Source organism: Tasmannia lanceolata, unplaced genomic scaffold (assembly GCF_043159265.1).
Source record: "Tasmannia lanceolata isolate RefF3 unplaced genomic scaffold, GAP_Taslan_0.1 ptg000026l, whole genome shotgun sequence".
NCBI classification, from domain to species: Eukaryota; Viridiplantae; Streptophyta; class Magnoliopsida; order Canellales; family Winteraceae; genus Tasmannia; species Tasmannia lanceolata.
In genome coordinates, this window is record NW_027518703.1 from 7,274,282 (window position 1) to 7,301,748 (window position 27,467).

A 27,467-nucleotide genomic window follows, 5' to 3' on the forward strand; every position below is an offset into this window, starting at 1 on the left:
TGCCTCTTAACCACCCCAAAAAATTCCATTGGAGGTCTGTTAGCTAGAAAATATATAGAGATGAGCAATTACGATGCAATAAAACCAACTACCCAAGACTTTGATGTAGCATTTTTACCTCTAACGCTGTTATTATCAATGGAGGAGAAAATATCAATAGAGGACAACGAAGATGCATCAGTAGTAATTCGATTAGGATCAATTAGATAAACACTAGGATCATATAAAAATCACTTGTAGGGTAAAGAGAAAACTATAGAATACTTTCCTTGAAGAATAACGTGACTGACCAGTCAAAAGGCAACTCATGTAAGTGACTAGCATAAGCCTATCACATCATAGAAATAAATCTAAATGAATCTATATGAAACCTAACTTCGGACACTTACGAATCCTTAAAAGAAAATATCTTAAATATGTCTTAAAAGTTAAAACCAGTATTTCAAAACACGGATAAGGGTCAAAATGCGGCAAACCAAATCCTAGTCGAATCGGAACGACATGGTTGACTACTCGGTTGACGCAGCTGAGTACATGAGGCCATACTTGGGAGAGTCAAAGAATTTTGATTGACTTTGTAGGGAAAAACGCGAACTTAGACAAGACGCGGCCAAGGTAAAAGGGAGTCGACTAGGGGGGGAGTCCATGATGACATAGAGGATTTTTGAAGCTATGCTTAGAACATAGACAACTTTCCTCCTTTGGCTACATGATTTCTCATCGATTGGGGAACAAGGAATCAATCTAATAGCACACATTAGGTGATCCTTCCACTGAACCAAGTAATAAGATATGAACAAACCCAAATTTGGATAGTCTGCGGGCCTAGGATTTGACGAATTTCATTATTTCTTTGCTAATTAGTCTTTCAATTCCTTCACTCTCTCGATTCATGTGAGCTTAATCCCATCAGGTCGATGCATCTCCCTTCAATATTGTTGCCACCAACTTCAGATCATTTAGCATTTTATAAGGACTCCCATTGAAGAACTTTTGACTGCTGTGCATCAATTTGTCGAGGGCCTCAAGATTCAGCGCGCCATGGAAATCCAAAACATTAGCCCTAGTTCCATTATTTCTATTGTTTTTCCAATTCATTGATCATGCAATCCTAAAACATAAAGTCCTCTTGTTCTTGCACATCCTCACGTGGAATCATGATCATAGATCAGCCTTATTCAGAGCTGAGGTGGAAAAAAACACTAGCCTCATTCTGTTATAATTTCACTTGGCAAAATATGACTGCACGAGTTGAAAATTGTCCCTGTAGATCCTAGATATCTTTGTGCGTCACGTTGTTAAGTATTCAAGGTAAAGATGCTCACTTGGTTCTTAATCTCTTATATGTGGCAATATGTATTTCTTAGCCATCTATGGTATTCCTATTCCAGTGATGGAAGCTTATGAAATGTTTGAGTTTCTCGTGGGACATTGTCTAATTCAATAAAAAATTGTCACCGAATAAATTGATAACATGTCATAGTATTGCAGATTTCTTTTACAAAAATTTAAGAAGAGAATGCAAAAAAGGAGTCCCAGTTTCTTCAGGATGAGAGTGATTAATACCCAGTGAGCCCAAATCAATGGAACTAGAAACAAGTTGAATTCAATACACACACACAAATATATATATATATATATATATATATATATATATATATATATATATATATATATATATATACACATTCAAAGCTAAACATGTTCAGGTGATAAGTCTTTATATTAAAAATATCAACTAATACAATGAATTAGACATGCCCGAATAGACTCGGACGCCCATTAAATGCCGCGTTCCTTTCGCATTATCAGTACAAACCAAGTCCAAAAGAAAGTTGATTAAATCCCTTCATGCGTCAAAAACATATATGAGAAAAAATTCATAAACTCCCCAAGTCCACATCAAAATCCCCCAAAAGACTCATGGAGCAAAGAATCTATAGAAGCCCATCTAGGAAGAGAACCAACCTTAACCACTGCATCATCTTTGGGAAATTGGTTCTACATGTCACACACAGAATCCAATAAAATAAAAGTGGTTTAACAATCATGCGCTACAACAGATCAAACAAAGTTAATCCTTCCGTACACCGTAAGTTCCTAACATCACTCAATCGGTGTTTCAAAATCCAGATGGCCAAAGAAAATCCTAGTCGAGTCGACGTGACGCAGTCGAGTCGACGTGACGCAGTCGAGTCGATGTGACGCAGTCGAGTCGACGTGACGCAGTCGAGTCGACATGACGCAGTCGAGTGCTCGGTTGATGAGGACGAGTACTCGGTTCACACGGTCATAACTAAGAAGAGTCAAAGGAGCTTTGATTGACTTTCTAGGGCAAAATGCGAACTCATAGAAGAACGCAGCCAAGGTAAAAGGGACTCGACTCAGGCGATTCCATGATGGCGCGGGCGAGTTTTGAAACTATGCTCTCGATCAAGAAGATCACTACAAATCAGCTTGGTTACTTCTAAATAAAGCAACTCCCATGAATTTCTCACCATAATGTGTAATAACAAAATGTCCTTAAGATTAATAGAAATAATCATAGTATCATGGCTCAATTCATGAATGTGTCCACTATAACATACCCTAAATTTTTGGACGGATCATAGTGTTGACCATAACTTTTTTTAGCAGCTACTTTCCATTCCCGACTATATTCATTGATATTGTATAAAGCTACATAAGGCATTTTTTTTTTTTTGAAAGGTAAGTACAATATATATAAAAGGGGCCAGGGGCCCAAAAGAGTACAAGAGGGAATTAAAAACTCAAAAGAACAAAAAATCAAGGAGGAAGCGTAGGAAGTACATAAGGCAAAAGGCATTAACAACTCAAAAGAATTATAACGATTATCTTTTAATAAGATATTCATACTTTGGAGGAAGCGTAGGAAGGCTGCCGAGATAAAGATACTAGAGACGGCAAATAGGATATCTTTTCTAAAAATATCCAATGGTGAAGAACCACTCCATGCAACGATTACCATTGCCTGCAGATAAAAAAAACTCAAGAATATTGGCTGCTTAATGACATACTAGAGTTTAAAAAGGGAAAAAAATAACTAAGTTTGGTCTAGTAGACCTCTGCCTTGCAACCAATACCTGCAGGGCCAATATGTAAAAGGTCCACAAACGGTCGAAACTTCGAAAGATGTGCCAGAATGTTCTGGTCTCAACAAAGTTGGTCTTCCCAGTGCTTTTCTCAGATCTTTTGCGGGATGGTTGTTCCATCTGCATACCATTTCTAGTAAGAAGGGAGCTAATATCCTACAAAACAAAAAAGTGTCACTGACCATTAAATAATTAGTTGCAAACCTGCGTTGTTGTCCTTGAATCACGTGTCGATTTGAAGAAATCACCATCATCTCGCATGGGCCAGCCCAAAGAGAAACAATCAGCTGACCTGAATGATATGTAACACAACTCAAATGTTAGGGGCAAATAACAGAAGCAACCAGCTGACTGAATGTGATTCTAATCTTTGGTATATCAAATTTCTTACAAACCAGAAATATTCATTTAGATCGTCATAGTTACACCAAGATGAAAGAGGAGCTTTTCCATTTCTGCTTTTCTTGGCTTCCTGGATAATCATCACCGACACATCATAGTTTAAGTTGTATCCATAAAAAAATCATGTAGTGCTCACCATGTTTCACTGAAATATACCTTGTCAATCACACGATACAATGGGGATATAACCTTTCTCAGAAAAGCCTCATCATCCCCACCATATGAAGGTTTAATGTTTTCTCCGGTCACAATACTGACATTTCCAGCTAACAGACCATGGAGTTCATATGCCATCTGAAAATAAAAGAGATTTTACCATTAAAAACTAGTACATAAGATATAGTTGATAGCTGATAGTCAGAAAACAAAAGGTTGATGACTATGAATAAGAGAATCTATGAAAATGGATGGAAAAAAAAAACTCACATTATGAAAAATGTAGCATAGGCATTCTGGCATAAAGCGGATATTCGCTGATTCACCCCAAATAAGAAGATAGAGACCCATGTAGAGTATCTTTCTCTGCTGCACTTCTTGTGGCACTTGAGGCAGTCTGAACCATCCATGATTTTGATAAGAACCTAGGACGTTTACACAAAGGAAAGAACAAATGAACCAGCAAGTGCGATAGTGTCTCACCGTAAGCTGTGCTTCCGTCCCAAAAATTTGCACCATGTTTTGTAGTTCTTAAACAGTTTATTCATTACTGCATCTACAGCTCGCTCATCCAGCTGAATTAGAGAAACAGTGCATAAAATGTTGAATAAGGATGACATAAGTGATTCCCAAACGGGCTATGTTACAACGTCTATTTGAAGGAAAATTTCAAAACAGGAACACTCAAGCTACAATCTCCAGAGGACCCAGTCTACAGATACCAAAATTAAATGTCATTTAAGCTTCTATTGCCTAGCCACTTGAACATACTAATAAAATATTTCCACTATTTACATGCAAAAAATAATACTTCTTTTGCTATGATCTAGGAATGCAAATGTTGAACTTTTAACCAGAAGGAAGACAAGTTAAGTGACTGATCCTTCTATGAGTGAGATGCTTTTTGGAGAATAATCAGGACATTGAATGCTACTACAAACACAAGTCTCAAAATCCTTTCCAATGACTATTTAAAAGGAAATAAATGCACGTGCCTTGTTCAGAGGCTCGGGCTTGGGTAACAGCCTTATATGGACATTAGCAAGAAGTAAAATAATATGCTCCCTTTGGTTCCTGACATTGTCTCTCTGAAAAATCAACATAGAACAAATGAATGAAACCAACAGGATAGTTTCTTTAACGAATTAAAAAATCACTAATCAATGCACTATTCCTAATGTTGTTCTTACAGACCTGAAATCCAAACATAGCCCTCAGCCAATCGAGAAGGTCTAAGTCTCCTGTTTTCTGCCTGTGTTGCTCAAAAGATGTTGGCCAATTCAGGCCACGAGTGTTCCACAGAGCAGCCACAGCAGCCTTAATCTGGTAAATAAAAACCCATGATTTTACAAAACATAGTATGTAATTGTAATAATAATATGTGACTCTGGGTTTTAAATACCTCCTCAAGTTGCATGATAGACTGGGAAGCCCCTGCAGCATCCAGGGGAAGAATGTTGTAGGGAGTGTAGATATCCTTCTTTTCTTGGACATCTCTTGCAGCAGCGATAATCTGCTCAAAGTAATTGAAATAATAATAAATACGCGACTCTGAGTTTTGGTTTTCAAAATAATGACCCATAATAATAATGACCAGAAAGCACTAACCTCTGGTTTAACTTGTTCGACTTTTTCGGTTTTGTTAACAGCACAGAGCACTTCAAAAAGGACTCCTGCGGTTTGGTAGGCTTTTCCAAGTTGGGCTCTATAGAAAATTGACAACACAAGAGAGAGTGATATGAAGCTCAAGACAAGAGAACATGTCTCTCTGAGAAATATATGCAAACATATGATGTACATACCGATCTGCTTGTTCCCCTTGGTCCAGTGCTCTGACATAGTGCTCATAGTACTGCTGATAGAAGCTCTCGATTTCTCTTGCATCGCTCTTTTTCACCCTAGCAGCAAGACTCGTAGCATTTTCCTACCACATAAATTCACCTCACCTTCATCAACGTCCAACACTTGAAGTGTGAAAGAAAACAACGAGAAAATACCCCGGTTGTTAACTGATTTCGCCACTCAAAAAATTGGCTTCTCAGCACACATAAACAAAAGCCCAAATTTATCACTTTCACAAGGGCAAATGCCATCTTTAGCAAATGCCAAAATTAAGAGTCACAATATCAATCCACAGCCAAAATCCACAGGAACTTAAAACGCCCCTTTTAATGTGGGAAGTGATAAATTTGTTCCCCTTTTTCACCTGGGACAGCCACTGGTTTATTTTTGAGTTATGAGTACCCTGAAGTGTTTTTTTTTTTTTATGCCCGCTTCGTTTGGTTTCTAGTAAAAAAAACAAAGGAGGTGACATCAGCTTTACCTCGAAAGTCTCCGATGTAATTTTTTAAGTAATGGTGCTCTCTATTCCTCTCTCTTCCCTCTCACCACTCATAATAACACCATTATCTAATAAATGCCTGTCCCCTCTCTTGTCTCCTCCCTTTTCCCACAAAAATCAAATGGAATTTTTTTTTACTAGCAACCAAATGAGCTAGTGTATTTATGACTACCCTTTTACACTACAAGTGGGTGGCCTGATGAAGAAAAAGGGGCAAATATATTATTTACCTAATAAATGCATTTCAGGCCCACAGCATGACCCCATCCCCAAGGTTATTGGTTTGGAACAAATTCAAGAAAGGGCCCACTTGTGTAAAACATATGATCTCATGAGATTTTATACGGTGTCGACCCATGACGGACGATGAATTAATGGCAGAGTACCCCGTAGGGAGACTCGGCTTCAAGGAGAAGGGAGCAGGTAAGGTTCGCGTTTTCGCTATACCTAATGCGCTTAAACAGGCGCTTCCGCGGCCCCTTCCTTCTAAGGTTTTTATCCCTCCTCTCTCCTTATTCGCCACCATCCTTCGTTTGCGTAAAGTGAAGTTTGTTCTTGTTTGACTGTCTATCCGAATAGTCCCATATTTTTCAAAAAGTATTGTACGGACCACATCATATGATGATCCAAACCGTTAATGTGATCGAACATAACGTAAATAGGTTATTCCCCAAAAATCATTTACATAGGATGATCTTAGCCCTCCGATCTATAGAGGTTTCTATAACATGCAGTTCTCTATAGATCGGAGGGTTGGGATCATCCTATAGAAAATGATTTTTTGGGCACAACCTATTTACGTTGTGGCCCATCACATGGACGGTTTGGATCATCCTATAGTGTGGCCCGTACAGTACCTTTTGAAAAATAAGGGACTAGAAGGGCTTACACCGGGTAAAAACTCTGATCTCACTATGATTTAGGCTTCGCCTGATTTATTGTCTGTGCCAATTCAAATCAAATTAGCTACAAGTGTGTGAAGGGAAATGAAAATGGAAATAGAGAGAAATTGTGATACCCTTTCTAATCTCTGCAACAAGGCTGTCTTAAACTGACGAACACCACGTCCAGTGGAGCTAGGGTCCAATCGATGAGCCTTCTCAAAGGCATAGAACCGACCTTTGAAAAAATAAGCAAAACCCCAGCTGGTAAGAAAATGAACGTCTAACTCGGGTCTTGTTGGTTAGGGATTCAACTACTTACAGAGATAAGAGACTCTGGGGCGCTCTGTTTCGATCTCGGTGGCTACTCGGATGATTGGAACTATGCTCCCGAGGGAGGAAGGCACAACCTCGTGGTCAAAAACCTCCAAAGAGAATGTTGTCATGGCTGCACTTCGAGAGGACCTTCTCGTTAGGCCCTGAGGGACTGATCCAGTCGACATTGCTCTTCGTTATGCCTGTGAGGAAATCGAAACAATGTAATGTAAGAATCTCGAATAAGCAATATCAAATAACCAATGAAAGTGGTTTCGGAGCTAAAACGAAAGGTATATTATTCAATCCTTTTTCTTATTTAAGTTCCTCATTAGTTTCGAAAGGAATCTTGTATCATCTCTGAGCATTCTACCCAAGTAAATTATCTAATTTCCCATCCGGTGTAAAAAATCAAGAGCTCAAAGCAACAACCTTTGATGTCACTTGTTCACACAAAGATCAAATCAAGAAGCAACACTCACGAAAAATCAAACACAAATCATCAAAGGAGAGAGAGAGAGAGAGAGAGAGAGAGAGAGAGAGAGAGAGAGGAGGAGGAGGAGAAGAAGAAGAAGAAGAAGAAGAAAATTGGAAACAAAAAGAACAAAAAAAATGAATCACACTCTGGGATTTTAATCTTTAAAAAGTGCAAGAACAGGTTTAGATTATTTCTTGAGTTTTTAAGCATAAACTCACTTTAATGAATCCAAATAATCTCATTATCTCACTTCCTAAAACAGACTCACGCCAAAAGAGAACAAAAAAAAAAAAAAATGAAAATTAGCAAAAAAAAAAAAAAAAAAACTGGATTAAACATTCTTTTCCGCTATCGTAATCATATCGTAACGAAAAGAATTCTTCTAAATCGAGTAATGGAACCAGAAAAAAGGAAAATTCTTTCCAACAAATTAAAAAGTGTAATGGAATTCTAAATTCATAAAATCAAGTTTCTAATCAAGCTAAAAAAAAAAAGAAGAAAAAAAATAGAAATAAGAAAGGCAGGAACTAAAAAAGGAAAAAATATCGATCTTTTCCGTGATCGCCAGCAGAAACAGATCTCAAAACCCTAACATTTTAAACAAAAAAATTCAAAACAGGTCTGTTAAAATCAAAATAAATAAATAAGGAGCTCCTAATAAATTCAGATCTAAAAGAAAACATCCGAAAATAGAAATGCAGATGAAGAGAATATCCGTACCTGTCCCAAACTGAGAAAATACAAAGAAAAAAAAAACGGAGAACGTCTAGCTGAAGAGAAGATTCGCCATGGCTAGATTTCTCTTTCCCATTTTTTTTAGGTTTTATTTATTTTTTCTGTGGAAAATCTTTTCAACCCTAGAAATGAAAAAAATTGGGTGGTGGAGCGGGGGTTTTGCTGTAGCTCACCACCTGTGCCTCCCGCCTCTCTCGTTCAATTTCTCCTCCGTTCGAAAATCTATTTCATTGACGGAAATGCCCCTACACTTTTTCAAAAGCTCCTTTAAAACTGCTCTGACTTTTATTTTTAATTACACGATTTGCTAGGGAACATCGTAGAACGCATTTCGCGGACCGCTTGTTGCATGAGGGAGCAGCCACGTAGGCGCACTTTTGTATTATTTATTTAGCAAATCCCTTAATTATGTGGTTTTGATTGATTTCCTTTTTATTTGGATTAATTGATTGACTTAAGATAGAGAGATAAAATGCTGCTGACTAGGTTTGGGGGCCATGCACGTGTGCGCGCGGCTTTTTACTAACTTGCGCCGGTAATGTACATCTCTTAACTAGACCCCCCGACCGTCTAAGCTGTCTGACGGAGGATGAGGGGAGATAGTTTTTTCGCCCCGACCCCCCTTGTAGAATAATGCGCCCCACTGTTAACGTGAACTGTAGTAAGACTTTTACTCTTTTTGACGTCAAATCACATTACCAGGGAGCGCATTATCCTAGAGTGGGGGCGGAGGGGGGGGGGGGATGAACAACTCATTGCCCTTTGTTTTGTTTTTTTCATTTCAATGGTCATTCCAAGAGAAAATTATTTCTAATTTTTCGGCAATTAATTTGGTAGCTCAGTTGATTGATATTTTGATGGGTGATGATGACAACAAATAAATAAATATGGGAGCTGATATTTACGCCCCTTTTCATTATGCGGACACCCGCATATAAACCTTTTGACAGGCTGAAATGGGTGCTCGGTTACAACAAAAACCCTAGTTCTACAATGACGTGAATACCCTTCCATGAAACCCTAATTCCATCTCTCTCACGATCAGAATCCCCCCCTAGTTTCCGTATTCTCTCGCCCCAAATTTGCATCCATTATTGTCACCCTCATTACCACTTTCTCTTGCAAGACCAAAATCGAGAGCTTCATGCTCTCTCTCTCTCTCTCTCTCTCTCTCTCTCTCTCTCTCTCTCTCTCTCTCACACACACACAGAGTATCCAATGACTATGTAACCCGGAGTTTTTCATTTTGGGCGATTAGATTCGCTTCTCAAGTGTTCGGTGAAATGCACCAGAGGGATTAGATTTTCTTCTTGTTGGCTTAGATATTGGGTGTTGTTGTTAATTAATGGCTGCATATGCTTTTATTTATTTTTTCAGTTGCTTTTCTTTGTTAAGACTAGAGCTTAGTTATTTATGACTGTGAGATTTCATTTATTAACAACAGTTATTAGATTGGAAATGAGTTAATGATTTTAGATGTGAAGTTAGAAGATAAATAAAACTAGGTTGTTTATTGGATTTTGTTTTCTGATTTGCTTCGATATTATTCTTTGATCTCGGCTTAATATACAAGTAGTAATTATAGATTAAGAGAAATGTTAAATTGTTTTGTTTGTACATAATGCTTATATGGCTTTTATCTTCTTTTTTATTCCCAAGAAGAATTGCATCAATTGCTTTTAAGTTGATGTGTTTGTAACCACGTAGCATGTGCTATTCATTTTAATCTAACTCACTAATATTTTTTTCACTTTATAACAGATTTTTTTTTCCTACGATGGACATTCAAAGCCAAGAAGAATGCCCTAAGAATATTGAAATACTTCTACCTCTAAAGATGGAGTTTGAAAATCGAGAAGAGCTTCTTGAGCATGTGTCCAATTTTGCAAAATCCCAAAGGTACATTATAAGCATTAAGAAATCGGAAAAGGACAAGAAAGTTATCATTGGATGTGATAGATGAGGTACTTATAGAAATACTCGTAAGATTCCAGATGATCTTCATCTAAAGGACAGTTGCTCACGCTTGATAAATTGTCCATTTAGAATTGATGGTAGAAGGATCAGCAATTGTTCGTGGATACTCGACACCATAAAGCTTCAAAAGACATCTCAGGTCATCACATTTTTTTAGGTTTTATTTTATTTTTTCAGATTTTCTTCATTTCTTCTCTCTATCCTTTTTCTTTGTCTCTCTTTTCTGTGGAAAAACTTTTCAACCCTAGAAATGAAAAAAAATTGGATGGTGGGGAGGGGGTTTTGCTGTCGCTCACCACCTGTTCTCCCGCCTCTCTCGTTCAATTTCTCCTCCGCTCGAAAATCTGTTTCATTGACCGAAATGCCCTTACACTTTTTCAAAATCTCCATTAAAAACTGCTCTGACTTTTATATTTAATTACGGGATTTGCTAGGGACCATCGTAGAACGCATTTGGAGGACCGCTTGTTGCATGAGGGAGCAGCCACGTAGGCGCACTTTTGTATTATTTATTTAGCAAAGCCCTTAATTATTTGGTTTTGATTCATTTCCTTTTTATTTGGATTAACTGATTTACTTAAGATAGAGAGATAAAATGCTGCTGACTAGGTTTGCGGGGCCATGCCCGTGCGCGCGGCTTTTTACTAACTTGTGCCGGTAATGTACATCTCTTACGTCAAGTCATATCACCAGGGAGCGCATTATCCTAGACTGGGGGCGGAGGGGGGGGGGGATGAAAAACTCATTGCGCTTTGTTTTGTTTTTTTAATTTCAATGGTCATTCCAAGAGAAAAATATTTCTAATTTTTTCCGCAATTAATTTGGTAGCTCAGTTGATTTGATATTTTGATGGGTGATAAATTAATATACTAGATAAATTAATTTTAATTTTTTTCTCATGTTTTTATTTTTATTTTTTAGCCCAAGTCTAAGTGGGGTTTGGTCACCTAAACTTTAGGCGTATGCGGGTCTTCCTTTGTGTAAAAAAGAAGAAAATCTCCTCTCACGTCCTGTGAATTTTGTGTGGGTTTTCACTGTAGATTTTCTTCATCAAAAAACAGATATGAATTCTGTGTGAAAATTTTATGTGGTTTCGTCCCATGAAAGAGTTATAGCTGTTACCTCCTAAAGAAGTGATTTTGCATCAATCACGTATAAAATGTGTTAGGAGCTGCATGACTAAGGCACTGTTTGTGATTTTGAGAACCGATTGTTAGTCCAAAACGTGGCTCTGTTTGTATTGGATTCTGAGAACCGATGTTGAGTCCAATTGTCCAAAACTGATTATTGGACCCAAATCCAAAACAAACAGGGCCAGAATTGATTTTGTGTGGGTCAAATAATCAGTTTTGGACTCACAATTAGTTCGTAAAATCCAGAACAAACACGCCAAAGGGGCCAAACATAAGTCCAATAATCATTTTCGGACTCCCAGTCGGTTCTCAAAGTCCAAAAACAGTGCCTAAAGAGGTAGATTTTAACCACACAAGTTTTCATACACGAGAAGTTTTCCAAAAAAGTGACATGGAAAAGCAGAAGTATGAATCACTTTCTCTAAACAATACCTCTTCCAGAGCAAGAAACAGCCACTTAATTTGGGTAATGAAAACAGAGCATAGCTAATTACACTTTCTTCCAATAACGGCAAGAAAAAGCAGGAAATCGAAACATAAATAATAAAAAAAAAAAACAGAGAAGGAATATCAAATATACAATAACACTTCAGTCCCTTACTAGAAATTCTTCCGAAGCACTTTCTTCAAACTTCTGAATCACTTTCTTCAAACAATACCTTCTTCCAGAGCAAGAAACAACCACTAAATTGGGGAAATGAAAACAGAGGATCGCTAATTACACTGGCTTCTAATAAAGACAAGAAAAAGCAGGAGATCGAACCAATATTAGAAAAAAAAAATACAGAAAAGAAATACCAAATAAAAAATTATCTCAGAGCACGAAGGATTTCTACACAAGCGATGAAAACGCAGAAGCTATAAGATGCTACACACCAGCAAGAAAACCCAATACATTTCTTATGTGGTCTCTGCTGGAATCTGAGTCATCTGACCCATGCTTCTGAAATTGTGGGTGCGCTTGGGCCGCCATTCTGTTCTTCCCCTCACAATTTCGGCCCCGCCCTCAAGGCGAAGCAAGTGCGCACACTCAACTCCACCTTCTGGGGAGTTGCCCTCACAGTCCACGGAGACAGCGGCGAGAGACTGCAGCATGCTGTCCCTCCCGCACTCTCTCCTATACTCGAGAGTCATGCCAGCAAGTTCATGACTCTCCAAGATCGAAATTGGGGCGCTCTGTAAAACCAGTCTCAAGTTAATAAATGCCATAGGGATTAAAAAAAATGAGAATCCATGAAATTTTGATATAATGAAATAACCCGAAACTAGATTCTAATGATAAACTACTAAGGCCCTATTCGTTTGGGATTGTGGCAACCAATTGTGGGCTCCAAACCGATTACAGGACTCAAAATTACGTTTGATTTTGAGTCCTGTAATCGGTTTGGGGCCCACAATCGGTTGCCACAATCTCAAACGAACAGGGCATAAGTATGACAGGTAAGAAATTCCGAAGAAATGAGATACATAACATGGGATACATAACTGCTTGGTGGAACAAGAATAATTTCCATGTGGGCAGAAGAAAAAAAATTCCAAAATCAATTCGCAAATGTGAGTTCACTATACTTGATCAAAGCTTTTATAGAATTGGAGCATATCAGATATTCAAATGTTTGTGAATAGTACAAAACAATTGCTGCATAAAGGTCAAGGGTTGAAATAGTGCATAAGCTTATTCTTTTGGGCTACAGGTAGAGTACCCATCCTACAATCAGGTTATTGACTAAATCACTAACAATTGAAAGAACCATCTGAGTTAATTGCTTCTTTTTTTTTGAATGATAAAATATTCCTAATCAGAATCCTAACACAACTTTGTGATGATTCGAACTTTTAATCCCCAAAAGTCCAACTAGATAATGAAAGATTAGTGTTTTGTAGGTGAGATTCTTAGCTCCATGATCAACACTCGTAGGGCAGGACTAATCTCCAAACTGGACACTGTTGCTGGAAAGTGTAGGCGAATCTTGAGGGGCAGATAACTCATTAATTATAGCTTGTATACACAAAGGATATGCAAATTTTGATGTAGTCTTCCGACTTAGTGTATGAAGTTTACAATATCTAGTGAAGCTAGATATTGTGAGGAGTTTGCGATCAGTGAAGCTAGTAAGAAGGCAAAGGACAAGCAAACTCAATATACCATGATGAAGGCCTAGAGTCAAAAGGGTTTTTGTGAAACAATTGGAGCAAGAAATACCAAACATATCTTAACATAAAGTTGTTCCATATTAACATAACTTGATGAAAACCTTATCAAAGACAGGCATATAGAAAAATAGAGGACCAAAAAGCTTGAAGGTGGAAAGAAACAATTAAAATCAACTGCATAGATTAGTCAAATTACTTGAGTTAAGCATGTCAGGTTTTTGAAGATAAAAGACAAAGACAACTTTGGCTGTTATAAAATAAGGACACTTAAGACTGGTATTATTGTCGCTAAGCAGAGTGACCATTTGACATTTCCACCTTCATATGAAAGAAAAGTCTGATGATTCAGCTCATGCCTAGAGTTAATTCTTATTATTTATTGTCGGTGCTAGTTTCTAAATATTGGTCAAGATATATTTTGCATAACTCAAATCTATTATAATGTTATTGAGAATGCTTAGATAGATGTGCGGCCACACAAAGTTAGATAGAATTAAAAATGAAGACATCCCTAAAAAGGTGGGGGTGGCACCAATTGAGGAGAAGATGAGAGAGCACCGCTTAAGATGGTTAGGGAATATCCAACGTAGGCCTTTGGATGCTCCAGTGAGAAGAAGTGACTCATGCCAAGTTGATGGAGTAAAAAGAGGAAGGGGCAAACTAAAAACAACTTGGGTAGAAACAGTGAGGAAAGACTTGATGGCTAGGAACATAACAGAGAACATGACCTTGGATAGGAGAGAATGGAAGAAAATGATCCACTAGTGTCAGAATTAGAATTAGTCAATTTGAGCCATGTAGACTCTTTCACCTTCTTCGTGAAAATTTTCTAAAGGATTCATTAGCCGACCCCAACTAGTTTGGGACAAAGGCTTAGTTGAGTTGAGTTGAGAGCTCTATTATATTGTTATTCATCGAGTGCAGAACTAGTTTATTCTTGTCAAGCACTTTAAGAATGAAAACGAGAAAAAGAGGACAAATGCAGCCATGCAATGAAAATTGTGCCACTTCTACCATTTTGGAAGTAAAAAATACTACAAAATAATAATAGGAAAGCTAGTAGCCACACCTTTTTAAAATCTCCAGGCTTCTAACATCACCTTTAAAAAGCAGTCGCGCCCGGCTGAGAGAGAGAGAGAGAGAGAGAGAGAGAGAGAGAGAGAGAGAGAGAGAGAGTAGCTAGGTATTTGGAAATAATAGAAATACTTTCCTCTAACCCAAGTGAAAGAAAACCTAGAATTAAAACAATGTGAACCTAGCTCTGATACCAACTTCGTGCAAGCTTAGGGTTCGCATATCATTTTCAGGGAACTTAAGAGCTTCGAAATAGATTCTAATTCAGATTAGTAGCAGCATAAGAAAATACTTTTCTCAAACCCAGTTGACAGATAACTTTGAAAGTTGAAACAAAATGATGCACACCTATCTTTAATACCAAATTGGTGCAAACTTAGGGTTCACTGATCATTTTTTGGGAACTTAAGAGATTAGAAATGGATTCAAATTTAGATTATAAGCAACGTACCCTCCCAAATCAAATAAATAGCATATAACTCCCAAATCAAATAAATAGCATATAATAATCAAAGCAACTGGAATTTTCATAAAGATCCGAAGCTTTAAAATTAAGTCATCAATAGAATTCGATAAATCCAAGTAAGAGTTCCAAACAAATTATGTTGTAATAAAAAAGAAATCAACTAAGCAAGGAAATCATACCTCAATAACAATATATCAAATAAATCATATCTACAAACTAATGCTTAACTAAAGCCCAAAAGGAGGCTAACAGGATATGAAGATAATTGGGTTGATATGTTCAGAGTGAGAAGCGATGGGAAAGGACAGGGTTAAGGTTATGGGGAAGAGTCGGGGGAAATAAGAGCAGGCTAATATGAAAAGTGATGTAGCCTAGCTACACATGTGTGTGCGTTTTACCAAGGATGAACTACAATCACACCTACTATTGCAGATTGAAGAAGAAGATAAAAGGAAAATGTCCATGTTTCTCCCTTCTCTGTATTATTTCATAAAATCAATAAGAGTCCCCTTTCAAATGTTCGATACATCTTTTATAATAAACAAAAATCCTCATCCTAGCAGCTTTCTAAAGACAACTACTAAACCTCTAAAAAATAGGAAAACCTCTAATAATACACCTAATAAAAGTAAACTTTCCAACTACTAAAATATAGAAACTACTAAAGATATAAAACTCCTAAAAATATATCTTAGAATCTCAAATCTAATATGTTGCTTTATTTGAATGGTAAAAATCGAATATGTTGCTACAGATAGACGTAATTATTAGCAACAAAATCCCTTAGCTCCAAATTGCCAAAAGATGTGGCTGAATAAAAAAGAAATAAGAGATCCATACCTAGGAAGACATACCAGCCTCAGGCATCGTCCTGCTGCAAGCAGTCTCCAAAAGGAGGAAGGGGGATAGCTTATTAGAGTATAATAGAGACAAGGGCTGATCTCAAGCAAGAGAGAGAGAGAGAGAGAGAGAGAGAGAGAGAGAGAGAGAAGAATAGGGAATTCCAAAAGAAGAAGAATAGGGAATTCCAAAAGAAGAAGAATAGGGAATCAAGAATAAGATAGAGATCATGCTCATGAAAGGATGCCAAGATCAAAAAAGAAATCAAGATCAAGAAAAGAAGAAAGATAATGATAGAAAGGAAAGTGATTTATGAACCCAACTCAATGAGAACGGTTTATGAAACCAGATGAGTGGGTGAAAACAAAAGAAAATGGAGAATTGGAAGAGAGAGAGATGGGACTACAAAGAAAGAAACAAAGAGGAAAGGGGGAGTGGAAGGGAAGAATGTAAGAAAAGAGAAAGATGGTGAAATAGATGGCAGGGTAAAGGGAGAATGTGAAAAAAGTGTAATAAGGAGGGAAGGAGAAGACAAAGAAGTGGAGAGATCAAATGGAGATAAGATGGGAGAGAGGGAGAGAAATCAATGGAATGAAAAGGACGAGATGGAGGACAAATATCGATCAAAAGAGGGGGTTCGATTAGGAGAGAGCGCGAAGGAAGAGAGGGGGAGAGAAGGTCGATTAGGGAGGGGAGCTCTTTAATATTTTTATAAGATTGGGTCTTAGAAGGGTTTTATGGGCGTTTATATAGAGGAATGTTTTAAGGTTAAGTAGTGGGCCCTACACTAGCCAATAGAACGAAAAGATAATAAGTTTCTAAGATTTACGGTTTTTCACCGTAGCATAAAAGGGTACGTGGGCTATGGTGGGGCCACAATTTGATGTGGACATCCCCTCATCTAGGCTATATAAATGTCAGTAAATCAATTTACCAATATCCTACATGCTCCAGTGGTAGAGGCAATAAGTACACTATTGCCATGAGGTGTAGGGTTCAAGACTGGTACAGGAGGAGATTAAAGCCCTTCAAAAAAAAATCACTAAATCAAAAAAAATTATACGTAAATGAAAAACAACACATATCCAAGATAAAATAACTTAATCTAGCAACTAAGATTATTTGATCACATTGCAAAATATGAGAATCGGAGTTAGAATATATACTTTTTTGGGGTTTCTTGATTAATTGGTAAGGTAGATAAAAGCAATAGAAATGAATGCTAGTGATGATCTATGGGAGACAGATTTTGAGTTTCAAGAGGTAACTGTCTAGAGATATATAAATGACTCAAGAAACATTGAAGATTAGAAAAATGTTACCATTTAGGGAGTTCCAAGGCAACTTCTATAAGTCGATAGTTCAATTGTGAGTGAAAGGAGACCGATGTGGAAAAGTGTGGGTTATTAAATGAAAAAACATTACCAGATTGCAAGGGTTTCAAGATCGATCCTCTAGCTTAGCAGGTTACCACGTTCCAATTACATACAAGCTACCACAGAGTCACAGACTAATTTTGACTTATGTCAAGAACTAGAGAAATCATTACATTGGTTAGTTATAGGTCATGTTTGGATCCGGGTAATTTTTTTCTTGGAAAAAACTTCCTAAAAAATGAAAAATCTAATGCTTGGTAAACTACTTAAATGCAGTTTCTAAAATCCTGGGATTAAACTTTCTCCTAAAAATTGAGAAAGTAGAACTTTCTACGCTGGTTATTCTCTTTTCCAAGAAAAAAACGTCTCTCTCTCTCTCTCTCTCTCTCTCTCTCTCTCTCTCTCTCTCTCTCTCTGAGCAAATGACTTTGAAGCAGAAGTGAGGAAATCTAAAGTTATCCATGATAGAAAATCCAGAGTAATCCATGATAGCGGAGCAAAGGCAAATGTTGGGAAAAGATATAAGTAAAGTGCAGTGATGGGGAAAAAATGGAATTGATCAATCAGCAATGGAAATTGAATAACTGAATCATGAAATCCCTTGAGATAATGTTTTCATCTCCTTTTTGCTGGAAAAATCGGTCCGATTTTGAGTTTTTTAATTGCTGCTGAGTCTTCTTCAACCTTGGTCGATCGGAGTTCTCTCACAATTTTTGGCTCTAAGTCTTCTTCAAACTTCGCTCATAGTCCTTTCAGCACATCAATATTTGCAATTATTTCTGCAACTACTGCTATCAAGAGCTTCATGAAAAGCCTTTGCCACAAGACCACACTCCATGTGTATAGTGTCAGTTTTTCATGCATTATTGTGTCATCTGAAGAAAAATCTACCATTATTCACACAAATCTGGGGCATAGAAAATTAGGGTTTCATCCAATCATTTTTCTGAGTTTCAGAATCATCCACCATTGTTTTAATGAAAGAATCATCCGCCATTGCTCGACCAAGGGCTTCTTCTCGTCTTTTTTTTTTTTTTGGAAATATGACAAATTTATTCATACCATGAAAATTGCATCGGAGACCAGAGGTCCCAACACGTATGTATTACATAGTATGAATAGCCAAGAGCATACTCCAAGGCCAGAGAAAACAAAATTCAAACTTTTAACAATGTTACAATAAAATGCCGACGCTGTCCTCCATTCTTGTCTTCTTAAGCGTCGTCATCGCGAGAACAAAAACCCTCAAAAATCTGGGTTTCAAAAAAAAAACATAGGGAAGAGATTTCTAGGTTTCATGTTTTAGAAAAACAATTTGAGTTGGGAACATCTCTCTCCAAAAAATAGGATTTAGAATAATAGAAAAATAATGGATAGGAACCAAAATGTAGAAAAAGAAATTCTAGAGAAACAAAACCCATAAAAAAATCTCCAAGAAAAAAATTATTTTCCATAATTTTTGTTCCCTAGATTCAAACACCCGCATATGGTCTCTCAATGGAATGTATTGTAAGGAGTTTGGCAAAATAGGAGTATTTTTTTGTTTAGTAGGAGGGTCACCCTTATTAAGGCAGCTTTGGCTAATATCCCTACTTATATGTCTCTCACCAAGATACTAGTGGTGTCGCTACATGGATTGGAAAGCTCCATAAAGACTTTCCTTGGGAACATAAGGAAGAAGATAAGAGATAGAAACACTCAGTTAAATGGGAGATTGTTAGCCGGCCAAGAGTGGAATGGGATATTGAGATTGAAAATATTTACTTGCGGAATAACCATCTCCTCAACGAATGGCTTTGGAAGCGCATTGCCCTTTGGAAAATAATCATTATGGTAAAATCTCGGAATGGGTGAGGTGGGAACAGACCTAGGTAGATGTGGAGACTTGAAAGCATGGTGATCAGTGTGCAGTTAGTTAGTTATGTTTAGAGGGAGGAGGTAGGTGGGGTAAGGTTTCAGGAGGACTTGTGACAGAGCTAAGAGCCTTTATTCATGCTTACTCAGTCCCAGTGTTCTCAGAGGTAAATGCATAAGGCGTAAGCCAAATTCTCCTCTTGACGCATGAAGCGTAAAAGGGGAGGCGTGAGGGGTAACCCTCATGATTTTTTCAAATCTTTAAATAAAAATTTAAAATATAAAATAATAATGCAGAATACAAAAGTTAATAAAAAAATCTAAAAATGTGCTTGACTTTCAACAAATTATCATCATTCAACCATTAATATATTAGCAAAATAAAGTATTTAACTATCATTTCCAAGTTACTAACCAAATAATAAAAAGTAGATAAGCAGAGAGTTGGGTGATTAACAAATTTGTGTGCATTCCCAAACTCCTCAAATAAAAAAAAACATAATCATAGCCCATCAAATAAAATAATCTAGGTTGCTGTGCAAGTTCCTTGTATTCTGTTGATGATTGTTCATCAGGTTCGAACACTATATACTTCTTCCTGGAAAGGGATTTGCTAGGCAATTTTGCAGAAAACCATTTTGAAGCTGACTTTTGCAAAAGAGAATAGCCACCTTTAATGAATTAAATGAATAAAACAAAATCTGCTAAAAAGTGAGCCTGTGTGGCTGTTCTCAGCAAAAGTGAGCCGTGAAATAGCTTTCCGCGAAATTGTCTAGCAAATCCCTTCCAGAAAAAAAGAGTGCACATTCACAAATTATTTCATTACCACAAACTTCATTTTTATGAAAGAAAACCACTGAAAAGAAACTGATAATGATGCAGTTGAACAGTTGGAGAGAAATCACAAAAACAAAGTATGGAGAAAAAGTTCTTAAAACACAAAAACCCTCGTAGGTCTCTTAAAATCCAGTTTCTTCTTCAAATTGATCTTAATAGACCATACTTAATATAACTTAAGCATTAGTAGGTACTTCGTGGAAGAAAAACAAAATAGATGAAAAATAAAGAAATAGGGAGGTCAACGTGAAAATCATCACGCCTTTTGTTGGAGGCTTACACCTCAAATGAAAGGTGTACTATTAAACCTCAAGGGGAAAATGTTTTTTTTAAACGTTTCATGGCATTTTTGGAACACCTCGCTTTGAGGCGTATGCCTCAAATGCCTTTGAAAACAATGCTCGGTCCTTATAGGTTACTCTAAGGGGTCGTGTTGAAAGACTTTGTTGATTGGGGGAGAGGGGTGAAGCTTCTAAAAGAAATAAAATCCAAGCATCAATGGACAGCTCTTGGTTACAGATTTCAACAAGATAATCCAAAACTCGGATCAACTAAGAAGTAATTTATTGTAGAAAATCACAGGAAGCACCTTTAGGTCAATAACAAATCCAAGAAGATGAACTATTGCAAAATAGATCGAAAACAAGATTAATTACAATAGTAGTTCAGATCTGCAAAAATTTTGTATGGAAGTTGCCCTTTCTTTTGAATGCATTTATACCATCCAAAAAAATGTATGGAAGTTTCCTTCTCATGTTAGTGACTCCAATCTTGGCACACAAACAGCTCCACTTCTTCCTGTGAGTGCTCTAATCGTTGCACTTGTTAATCCACCATATCTTCAACCTCAATGTGAGGTTTTACTATATTCGCACGCGCGGGGGTTAATGTTGCACTCTCCGGACCAGGCATGAGGATTCTAATGAAGCGAAGGGCGTGCTTCATTGATAATTCTAAGGTCTTCATTACCAGTCTTGGTGGGAAGCTTCTTGTGGAGGGTGATTCCTCTAAAATTATATCTTGTGCCAAAAATAAAATGTCGGATCCATGGAGACTAGCAAGAGTTTTTTATGAGATTAAAGGGATTTGTAAAATAAGATTTCTTAAATCCCCATAGAAAATCAGTGATATATGCCCGTATGTAATCTTGTTTTTTTTTTTTTGAAATGGCAGAGGAATATTATTAATGAAAAGAGAAAGTGGGCCGAGGAGGACCACTACAAGAGAACAAGAAACACAAAAACAGAAAAGGAGAAATACAACTCTCACGGAGGAAAGAAGTCAAACCACTCCAAACCCATACGACTAAACACCCCCCCCCCCCCCCCCCAAAACGAATCCGCCTCCCCATTAGCCGATTGCCGCACATGATTGAAAACTATAGCAGAGCCGCCAGAGCCTGAGATTAGATCTTCTATTTAATAAAAAATAGAGGAGAATCTCCAAGGGGGGACCACCGCCCCTCTCAACCAACGAATCACATTAAGTGAATCCCCCTCCACAATGGATCGATCCATACTCCCTTTATCAAGTCTTTTAATGCCGTAATATACCGCCTTCACTTCGGCCCCACGTCACAAATCCCAAGAGGACTGGAATAAGCCCACACCACATTACTACAATCCCAAGAGGACTGGAATAAGCCCACACCACATTACTACAATCATCACGACACAAACCGCCAACCCCATCCGGTCCCGGGTTTCCAAGACTCGAACCATCAAACTTCAATTTGATCATCCCAATGGGTGGAGCCTCCCACCTCTGAACAATCTGAGGCCGCCCCTCCCTCTGTAATCTTGTTTTTTGTATTTCATTTTTAATAAAGCTTCTATTTGCTGTCTCAACAAGAAGTTACTTGTAGGGCCTTCTGACCCTTGAGAGTTTGCCAAATTGATTAGCTATCCGTTTCATAGTTTATATCTCTGCAAACAGAACTGAGAGAAAATAGAGAGAATAATAGAAAATCTATTTTTTATTTCTTAGAGAGTAAAAAGAATAGAAAATCCAAATCATATGCAACACCCGTACTAAAAAGATAAAAGTAAGCACGGCATATTTGTAAGATCTCATGTGGGCCCCAAGTAGTCAGTTTCCATTTCATAATTTTGTAAGGACCTACAGAATTGAGGGGAAAAAACAAGAAATGGGACGTAAGAATATCTAAGACATGCATAAACCTGTTTCAGGCAGAGACATGTATACACCAAAGTACTTGAACATAGGCAGATACACATAACTGAAAATAAACAAAAGAATGCAACTTAGTGGCAAATTTTAGTGAGAACTACCTGAAGAATCCAGCCAATGTATTTGACATTGTTCACATGCTGATTGACGTCCAAATCACTCCACCGAGGCTGCAGTTTTGGCAAAAGGGAAGGAAGAGTGATTGCTAGCAATATAAACTAATGTGTATTGGAACAGCAGAAATGAAAGATGAACGCCAATACTGTAACTTTGTTTGCCAGACTTACAGTTAAACCTCTGCAGATATAATCTGCATTGCTATCATCGAGCTTTGGTAGTTTCCTGCTGTCCTCTTCCAGGATAGCAGCATGCTCAATAAAATAAGGCTCTATTTCCCCTCTCACTTCTTCAGGAATTTTTGATAACTTTCTTGTCTTTTTATTCATCATCACCCAAACACTGCTTGTTGACATTAAAACCAATAACAAGGCCAGAACTCCAATCAGAAAACAAGAAAACTATGATTGATTTCAAAACAGGAAATAAGAAAACAAGAAAACTATGATTGATTTCAAAACAGGAAATAAGAAACGAAAGACAACAGGGACATGGAGAAATTAGAACTTTTATTAAACTCCAATTAATAATAACTATACAAATGGATTAATTACTAAGCGTTAGCACTGTTATTAAGTTGGTTGCCATCAAATTCCAACCTGGTAGCTCGTGTGAGAGTTTGGCCTGTCTTGAAGTCACGGACAAGCCAATCCCGACGCATCCCATTCTTTCCAGATGGACCAACCCAAGTGTCTACTTCAACAATATCACCCCTGAAAGACACAAACTACATCAATCAATAAAAGGCAGCAAAACAACTTGATACAAGTTAGAGAGGGTCATGCCCAGGATCTCCATGACCAACAAGCTGTATAGGTGAGCCTCAGGGTTTGGGCTTAAACATTCAGCTGAGAGCTTCTATCACAGGAGAAAAATGTACCAAATTGATGAGTATCAAACTTTAACACAACAGGTTAATCTAATCAAATTTTCAAAAAACAGGAGTAATAAAAAAAACAAAAATGAAAAGTAGTAAGCTGGGTAATTTTATAGAAGAAACTTACCAAGAAGGGTAGCAATCCACAAGAACCTGCATCCGGGTGACAACCCATATCAGATTTCTCCTACTCATCTCTGGCGTCGCACCAAATCCATCACCCAGAAGCCCCGCACTCCTCACATGGTTAAGAGCCGTTTCCTGCCCACGCGCAAGAGTGTTAGGAAGCAACAGACTTAAAGACACACCATAGATGTGTTTCCTGTACATGCTAAGAGTGTTAGGAAGCAATATACTTAAAGACACGCCACATATGTTATCAAAATGAACAGATCAGTATATATGTAATACCAGAAACAAGGGCAAATAGTAGGGTTTTTTTTATTGGAACTTCAAGAATATGATGTGCACCTTCAACATAGTAAATTCTTTCTTTTTCACTCAGCATCTCTGGTTTATTCATTAAAAGAACTTCAAAATACAACTTGCATGATTTCTACCTGTAAATGATTCATTAGTGTTTCTATGGAAGCCGTACGATCAGCGCCTATTTCGTACGACCTAATCCCAAAGTTCTGCCGGAAAATGAATCCATCGTGAACGATCCTCCCCAGACCAAACGGATCAACGAGCATGTCAGGCCGCCTTGGCTTCCAATCGAGATTTGTCCACTGCTTCTCAGCTGCCAAGAAAATCGTTGTAATGGCAGCGAGTAGCATGCCCCAATCTGGCAATTGGTTGATGAATGTCCTTGGTGGAGGCGAATGGGAAGAATCCTCGTCTTTAGCACTCCCTGTCTGTGTTGTCACCTTTGTACCATTGATCTTAGGAGCAGCATGTGCATTGGCTTTAACCTGCAAACCCCCTGATGAGGCGGATTTAGGTTTGATACCGCGAGCATCCAAATTATCAGAACCACCACTAAGCATCATTGATGCTTTTGCCGACGATGTGGAAGAAGAAGTGACTGGGAAGAACGCGGAGGCGGCAGCTGTGGCAACCATGATGAGGAAGGTAGATAAGAGCCGCCGGATCGGCCGATGCGAATCACAGATCAGAAGAGAATAACCGTTGGATCAGAGGATGGAAATCACAGATCGGCACCTTGTGGTAAGACTACCAAAAGTTGGGGGTTGAGTTGGCAAAGCTTCCGCCAAAATGCATCACACTTTGAATTTCAATCTTCAAAAAATGAAAGAACATGTTTAGATTATTTCTAGGGTTTCAAGCATAAATGAATCCAAAAAAAGAAAAAAGAACAAAAAAATTGGACACAAAAAAGAACAAAATAAAAAATAAAAAATGCTTCACTCTGGAATTTCAATCTTTAAAAAGTGCAAGAACAGGTTTAGATTACTTCTTGAGTTTTTAAGCATAAACGCGCATAAATGAATCCAAATAATCTCATTATCTCACTTCCTAAAACAGACTCACGACAAAAAAAAAAAAAAAAACGAGAGAGAGAGAGAGAATTAGCAATTAAAAAAAAAAAAAACAGGATTTAACACTTCTTTTCCGCTATCGGAATCATATCGTAACGAAAAGAATTATTCTAAATCGAGTAATGGAACCAGAAAAAGGAAAATGTTTTCCAACGAATTCAACGAGAAAACAAATTAAAAAGTGTAGTGGAATTCAAAATTCATAAAATCAAGTTTCTAATCAAGCGCAAAAAAGGAACAAAAAAAAACTAGAAATAAGGCAGGCAGGAACTCAAAAAGGAAAAAATCTCGACCTTTTTCCGTGATCGCCAACAGAAACAGAGTTCAAAACCCTAAAATTAAAAAAAAAAAAACTACAAAAAATTCAAAACAGGTCTCTTAAAATTAAAAATAAAATAAAATACGGAGATCCTAAAAAATTCAGATCTAAAAGAAAACATCCGAATACCTGTTTCCAGACCAAAAAAAACAAATTAAAAATCGAAAAAAAGGAACTTGTAAAAAGAACAGAAAGCTCCAGATCCAAAGAAAAACATAAGAAAATATAAATGCAGAGGAAAAGAATATCCGCACCTGTCAGAAGTAGAGAAATACAAAGAAGAAAAAAACGCAGAACGTCTAGATGAAGAGAAGATTCGCCATGGCTAGATTTCTCTTTCCCATTTTTTTTTCAGATTTTCTTCTTTTCTTCTCTCTATCTTTTTTCTAAGTTTTCTATCGTTGTCTCTCTTTTCTGTGGAAAAACTTTTCCACGCTAGAAAAGAAAAAAAATTCGAGTTTTTGGGTGGTGGGGAGGGGGTTTTGCTGTCGCTCACCCCCCTCTCTCTTTATATACCCACCAATCACCTGGGCGTCCCGCCTCTCTCGTTCAATTTCTCCTTCGTTCGAGGACCCATTTTTTATTGACTGAAATGCCCCTATACTTTTCAAAATCTCTATTAAAACTGCTCTGGCTTTTTTATATTTAATGACGGGATTTTGCCAGGGATAATGATTGATTTCCCCCTTTTCGGGAGATAATATTTTTTCACCCCACCCCCTGCAGTAATCATTCGCCCCACTGATAACGTGAACAGTGGGCAACTCAACCCTTTTTGACATCAAATCACGTTAAAAGGGGGGGGGGGGGGGGGGGGGGAATGCGCACTGCAGAGGGGTGAAAATATCTTCGTCCTTTTCCTTTTTTTTTATTTTGATTATTTGATTTACTTAAGATAGAGAGATAAAATGCCGCCGACTAGGTTTGGGCTCACTGCACGTGCGTGAGGCTTTTTACTAACTTGCGCCGGTAATGTACAGCTCTTAACCGGAACCCTCGACCGTCTAAGCTGTCTGACGGAGGATGAGGAGAGTTTATCTTTTCGCTCCCTCTGTAGGATAATGAGCCCCACTCTTAGAGGGGCGGTGGGGTAAAATAATCATTGCTTTTGTTTGGTTTTTTAATTTCAAAAATATTTCTAATTTTTCCGCAATTAATTTGGTAGCTCAATCGATTTGATATTTTGATGGGAGATGATGACAAATAAATAAATAAATAAATAAGCCAATTTAATATACTAGATAAATTAATTTTAATAGTTTGCTCTTGTTTTTATTTTTATTTTTTAGCTAAGTCTAAGCGGAGTTAGGTCACCTAAATTTGCAGCCAATGTTACGAGTTCACTGAATCGCATGAAAACTTCATCGTGTTCAAATTGGTTTATTGGTCCCCCTTGGTTTTGTGGTTTGACTACAACAAGTTTTGGGTTTTACCGGCGGCCGCTAGTAAAAGTATAGGATTCGTACGTAAAGTTTATTCCGGCCAATTACCGGCCCACAAAAACTCCACCACGAAGGGCCATATCTAGAAACATGGATTTTATAAGATTTTTACAAGCTAAAACATAGATTTTATAAGCCAGAACCTAGATTTTAAAAACTAAAACTGGGAGTATTTTGAATACGCGGATTTTAGAATCTTGGAATTCTTCAAAATCCTAGATGGGAGAAAAGAGAAGAAACACACGGTCTTTTTTGCTCTCTTTAAAATCTTGAATTTTAAGTAAGAAATCCAGGTTTTAGAAATCTCTCGCCCATCATGAGATTTCTAAAACCTCGAAACATGGGATGACCCCTTACTCTCTTGCTGACGGAAAGAAGGGTAAGAAATCAGAAAACGACGGATGGCCTCTTTCTCTCGTCTCCGATCTGCGATTTTTAGGAAATCCAAGATTCAAAAATCCGCGTATCCAATCGGGGAATCTTGGATTAAAAAATTCCAGTTTTAGGCTTTTAGCTTATAAAATCCTGGTTTTCGCTTGTATCCAAACGGCCCCAATGTTGTGTCAGTAAAGCATTTATCACTAGTAGATGAGGTCATGGAACTGCTGCCGATTTAAAATTCATTACAAACGGCCATAATCTAGTTGGTTCTTGGTGCCTCAATGGTTGCCAGCACGTTTCTTCCATTATTTGATTAAGCATATCAAATCATAGTGATTATGGAGATGGAATATAGCGTGTATGTATGCCCGATCGGATATAGCGTGTATTGTTGGCTATCACGACTCCGCCTTATTGCACTTGATACCACCCTCATCGAATGATTCTAGACCGTCGATCAAGAATGATTTAAAAGGCTTCCTAAAGACATTGATTTTTGCACGCCTA

General features: G+C 37.6%; 2 protein-coding genes across 2 annotated transcripts in view; both read right to left on the reverse strand.

Moving 5' to 3' along the window:
- LOC143858386 (callose synthase 5-like) overlaps nucleotides 1–7,409 on the reverse strand; it is a 36,667-nt gene extending 29,258 nt beyond the window's left edge. The window contains exons 1-14 of the mRNA XM_077369024.1: nucleotides 7,216–7,409; nucleotides 7,031–7,131; nucleotides 5,474–5,595; nucleotides 5,280–5,376; nucleotides 5,074–5,184; nucleotides 4,866–4,994; nucleotides 4,667–4,759; nucleotides 4,155–4,246; nucleotides 3,942–4,068; nucleotides 3,672–3,809; nucleotides 3,509–3,585; nucleotides 3,318–3,405; nucleotides 3,105–3,233; nucleotides 2,878–2,992 (exon numbers count right to left, since the gene is read on the reverse strand). Coding sequence (XP_077225139.1) covers nucleotides 2,878–2,992; nucleotides 3,105–3,233; nucleotides 3,318–3,405; nucleotides 3,509–3,585; nucleotides 3,672–3,809; nucleotides 3,942–4,068; nucleotides 4,155–4,246; nucleotides 4,667–4,759; nucleotides 4,866–4,994; nucleotides 5,074–5,184; nucleotides 5,280–5,376; nucleotides 5,474–5,595; nucleotides 7,031–7,131; nucleotides 7,216–7,396 — 1,600 coding nt within the window. The 5' untranslated portion in view covers nucleotides 7,397–7,409. The remainder of the gene's footprint in view (nucleotides 1–2,877; nucleotides 2,993–3,104; nucleotides 3,234–3,317; nucleotides 3,406–3,508; nucleotides 3,586–3,671; nucleotides 3,810–3,941; nucleotides 4,069–4,154; nucleotides 4,247–4,666; nucleotides 4,760–4,865; nucleotides 4,995–5,073; nucleotides 5,185–5,279; nucleotides 5,377–5,473; nucleotides 5,596–7,030; nucleotides 7,132–7,215) is intronic.
- A 4,630-nt stretch (nucleotides 7,410–12,039) lies between these two features.
- Nucleotides 12,040–25,632, reverse strand: LOC143858385 (palmitoyl-acyl carrier protein thioesterase, chloroplastic-like). Its single transcript, XM_077369022.1, has 7 exons — nucleotides 25,392–25,632; nucleotides 23,877–24,558; nucleotides 23,444–23,577; nucleotides 23,039–23,152; nucleotides 22,610–22,781; nucleotides 22,424–22,492; nucleotides 12,040–12,707 (listed from the first exon to the last, which is right to left on the reverse strand). Exons 2-7 carry the CDS (start codon nucleotides 24,378–24,380, stop codon nucleotides 12,432–12,434), a joined length of 1,269 nt encoding a protein of 422 aa, XP_077225137.1. The 5' UTR covers nucleotides 24,381–24,558; nucleotides 25,392–25,632; the 3' UTR covers nucleotides 12,040–12,431.
- Nucleotides 25,633–27,467: the final 1,835 nt, after the last annotated feature.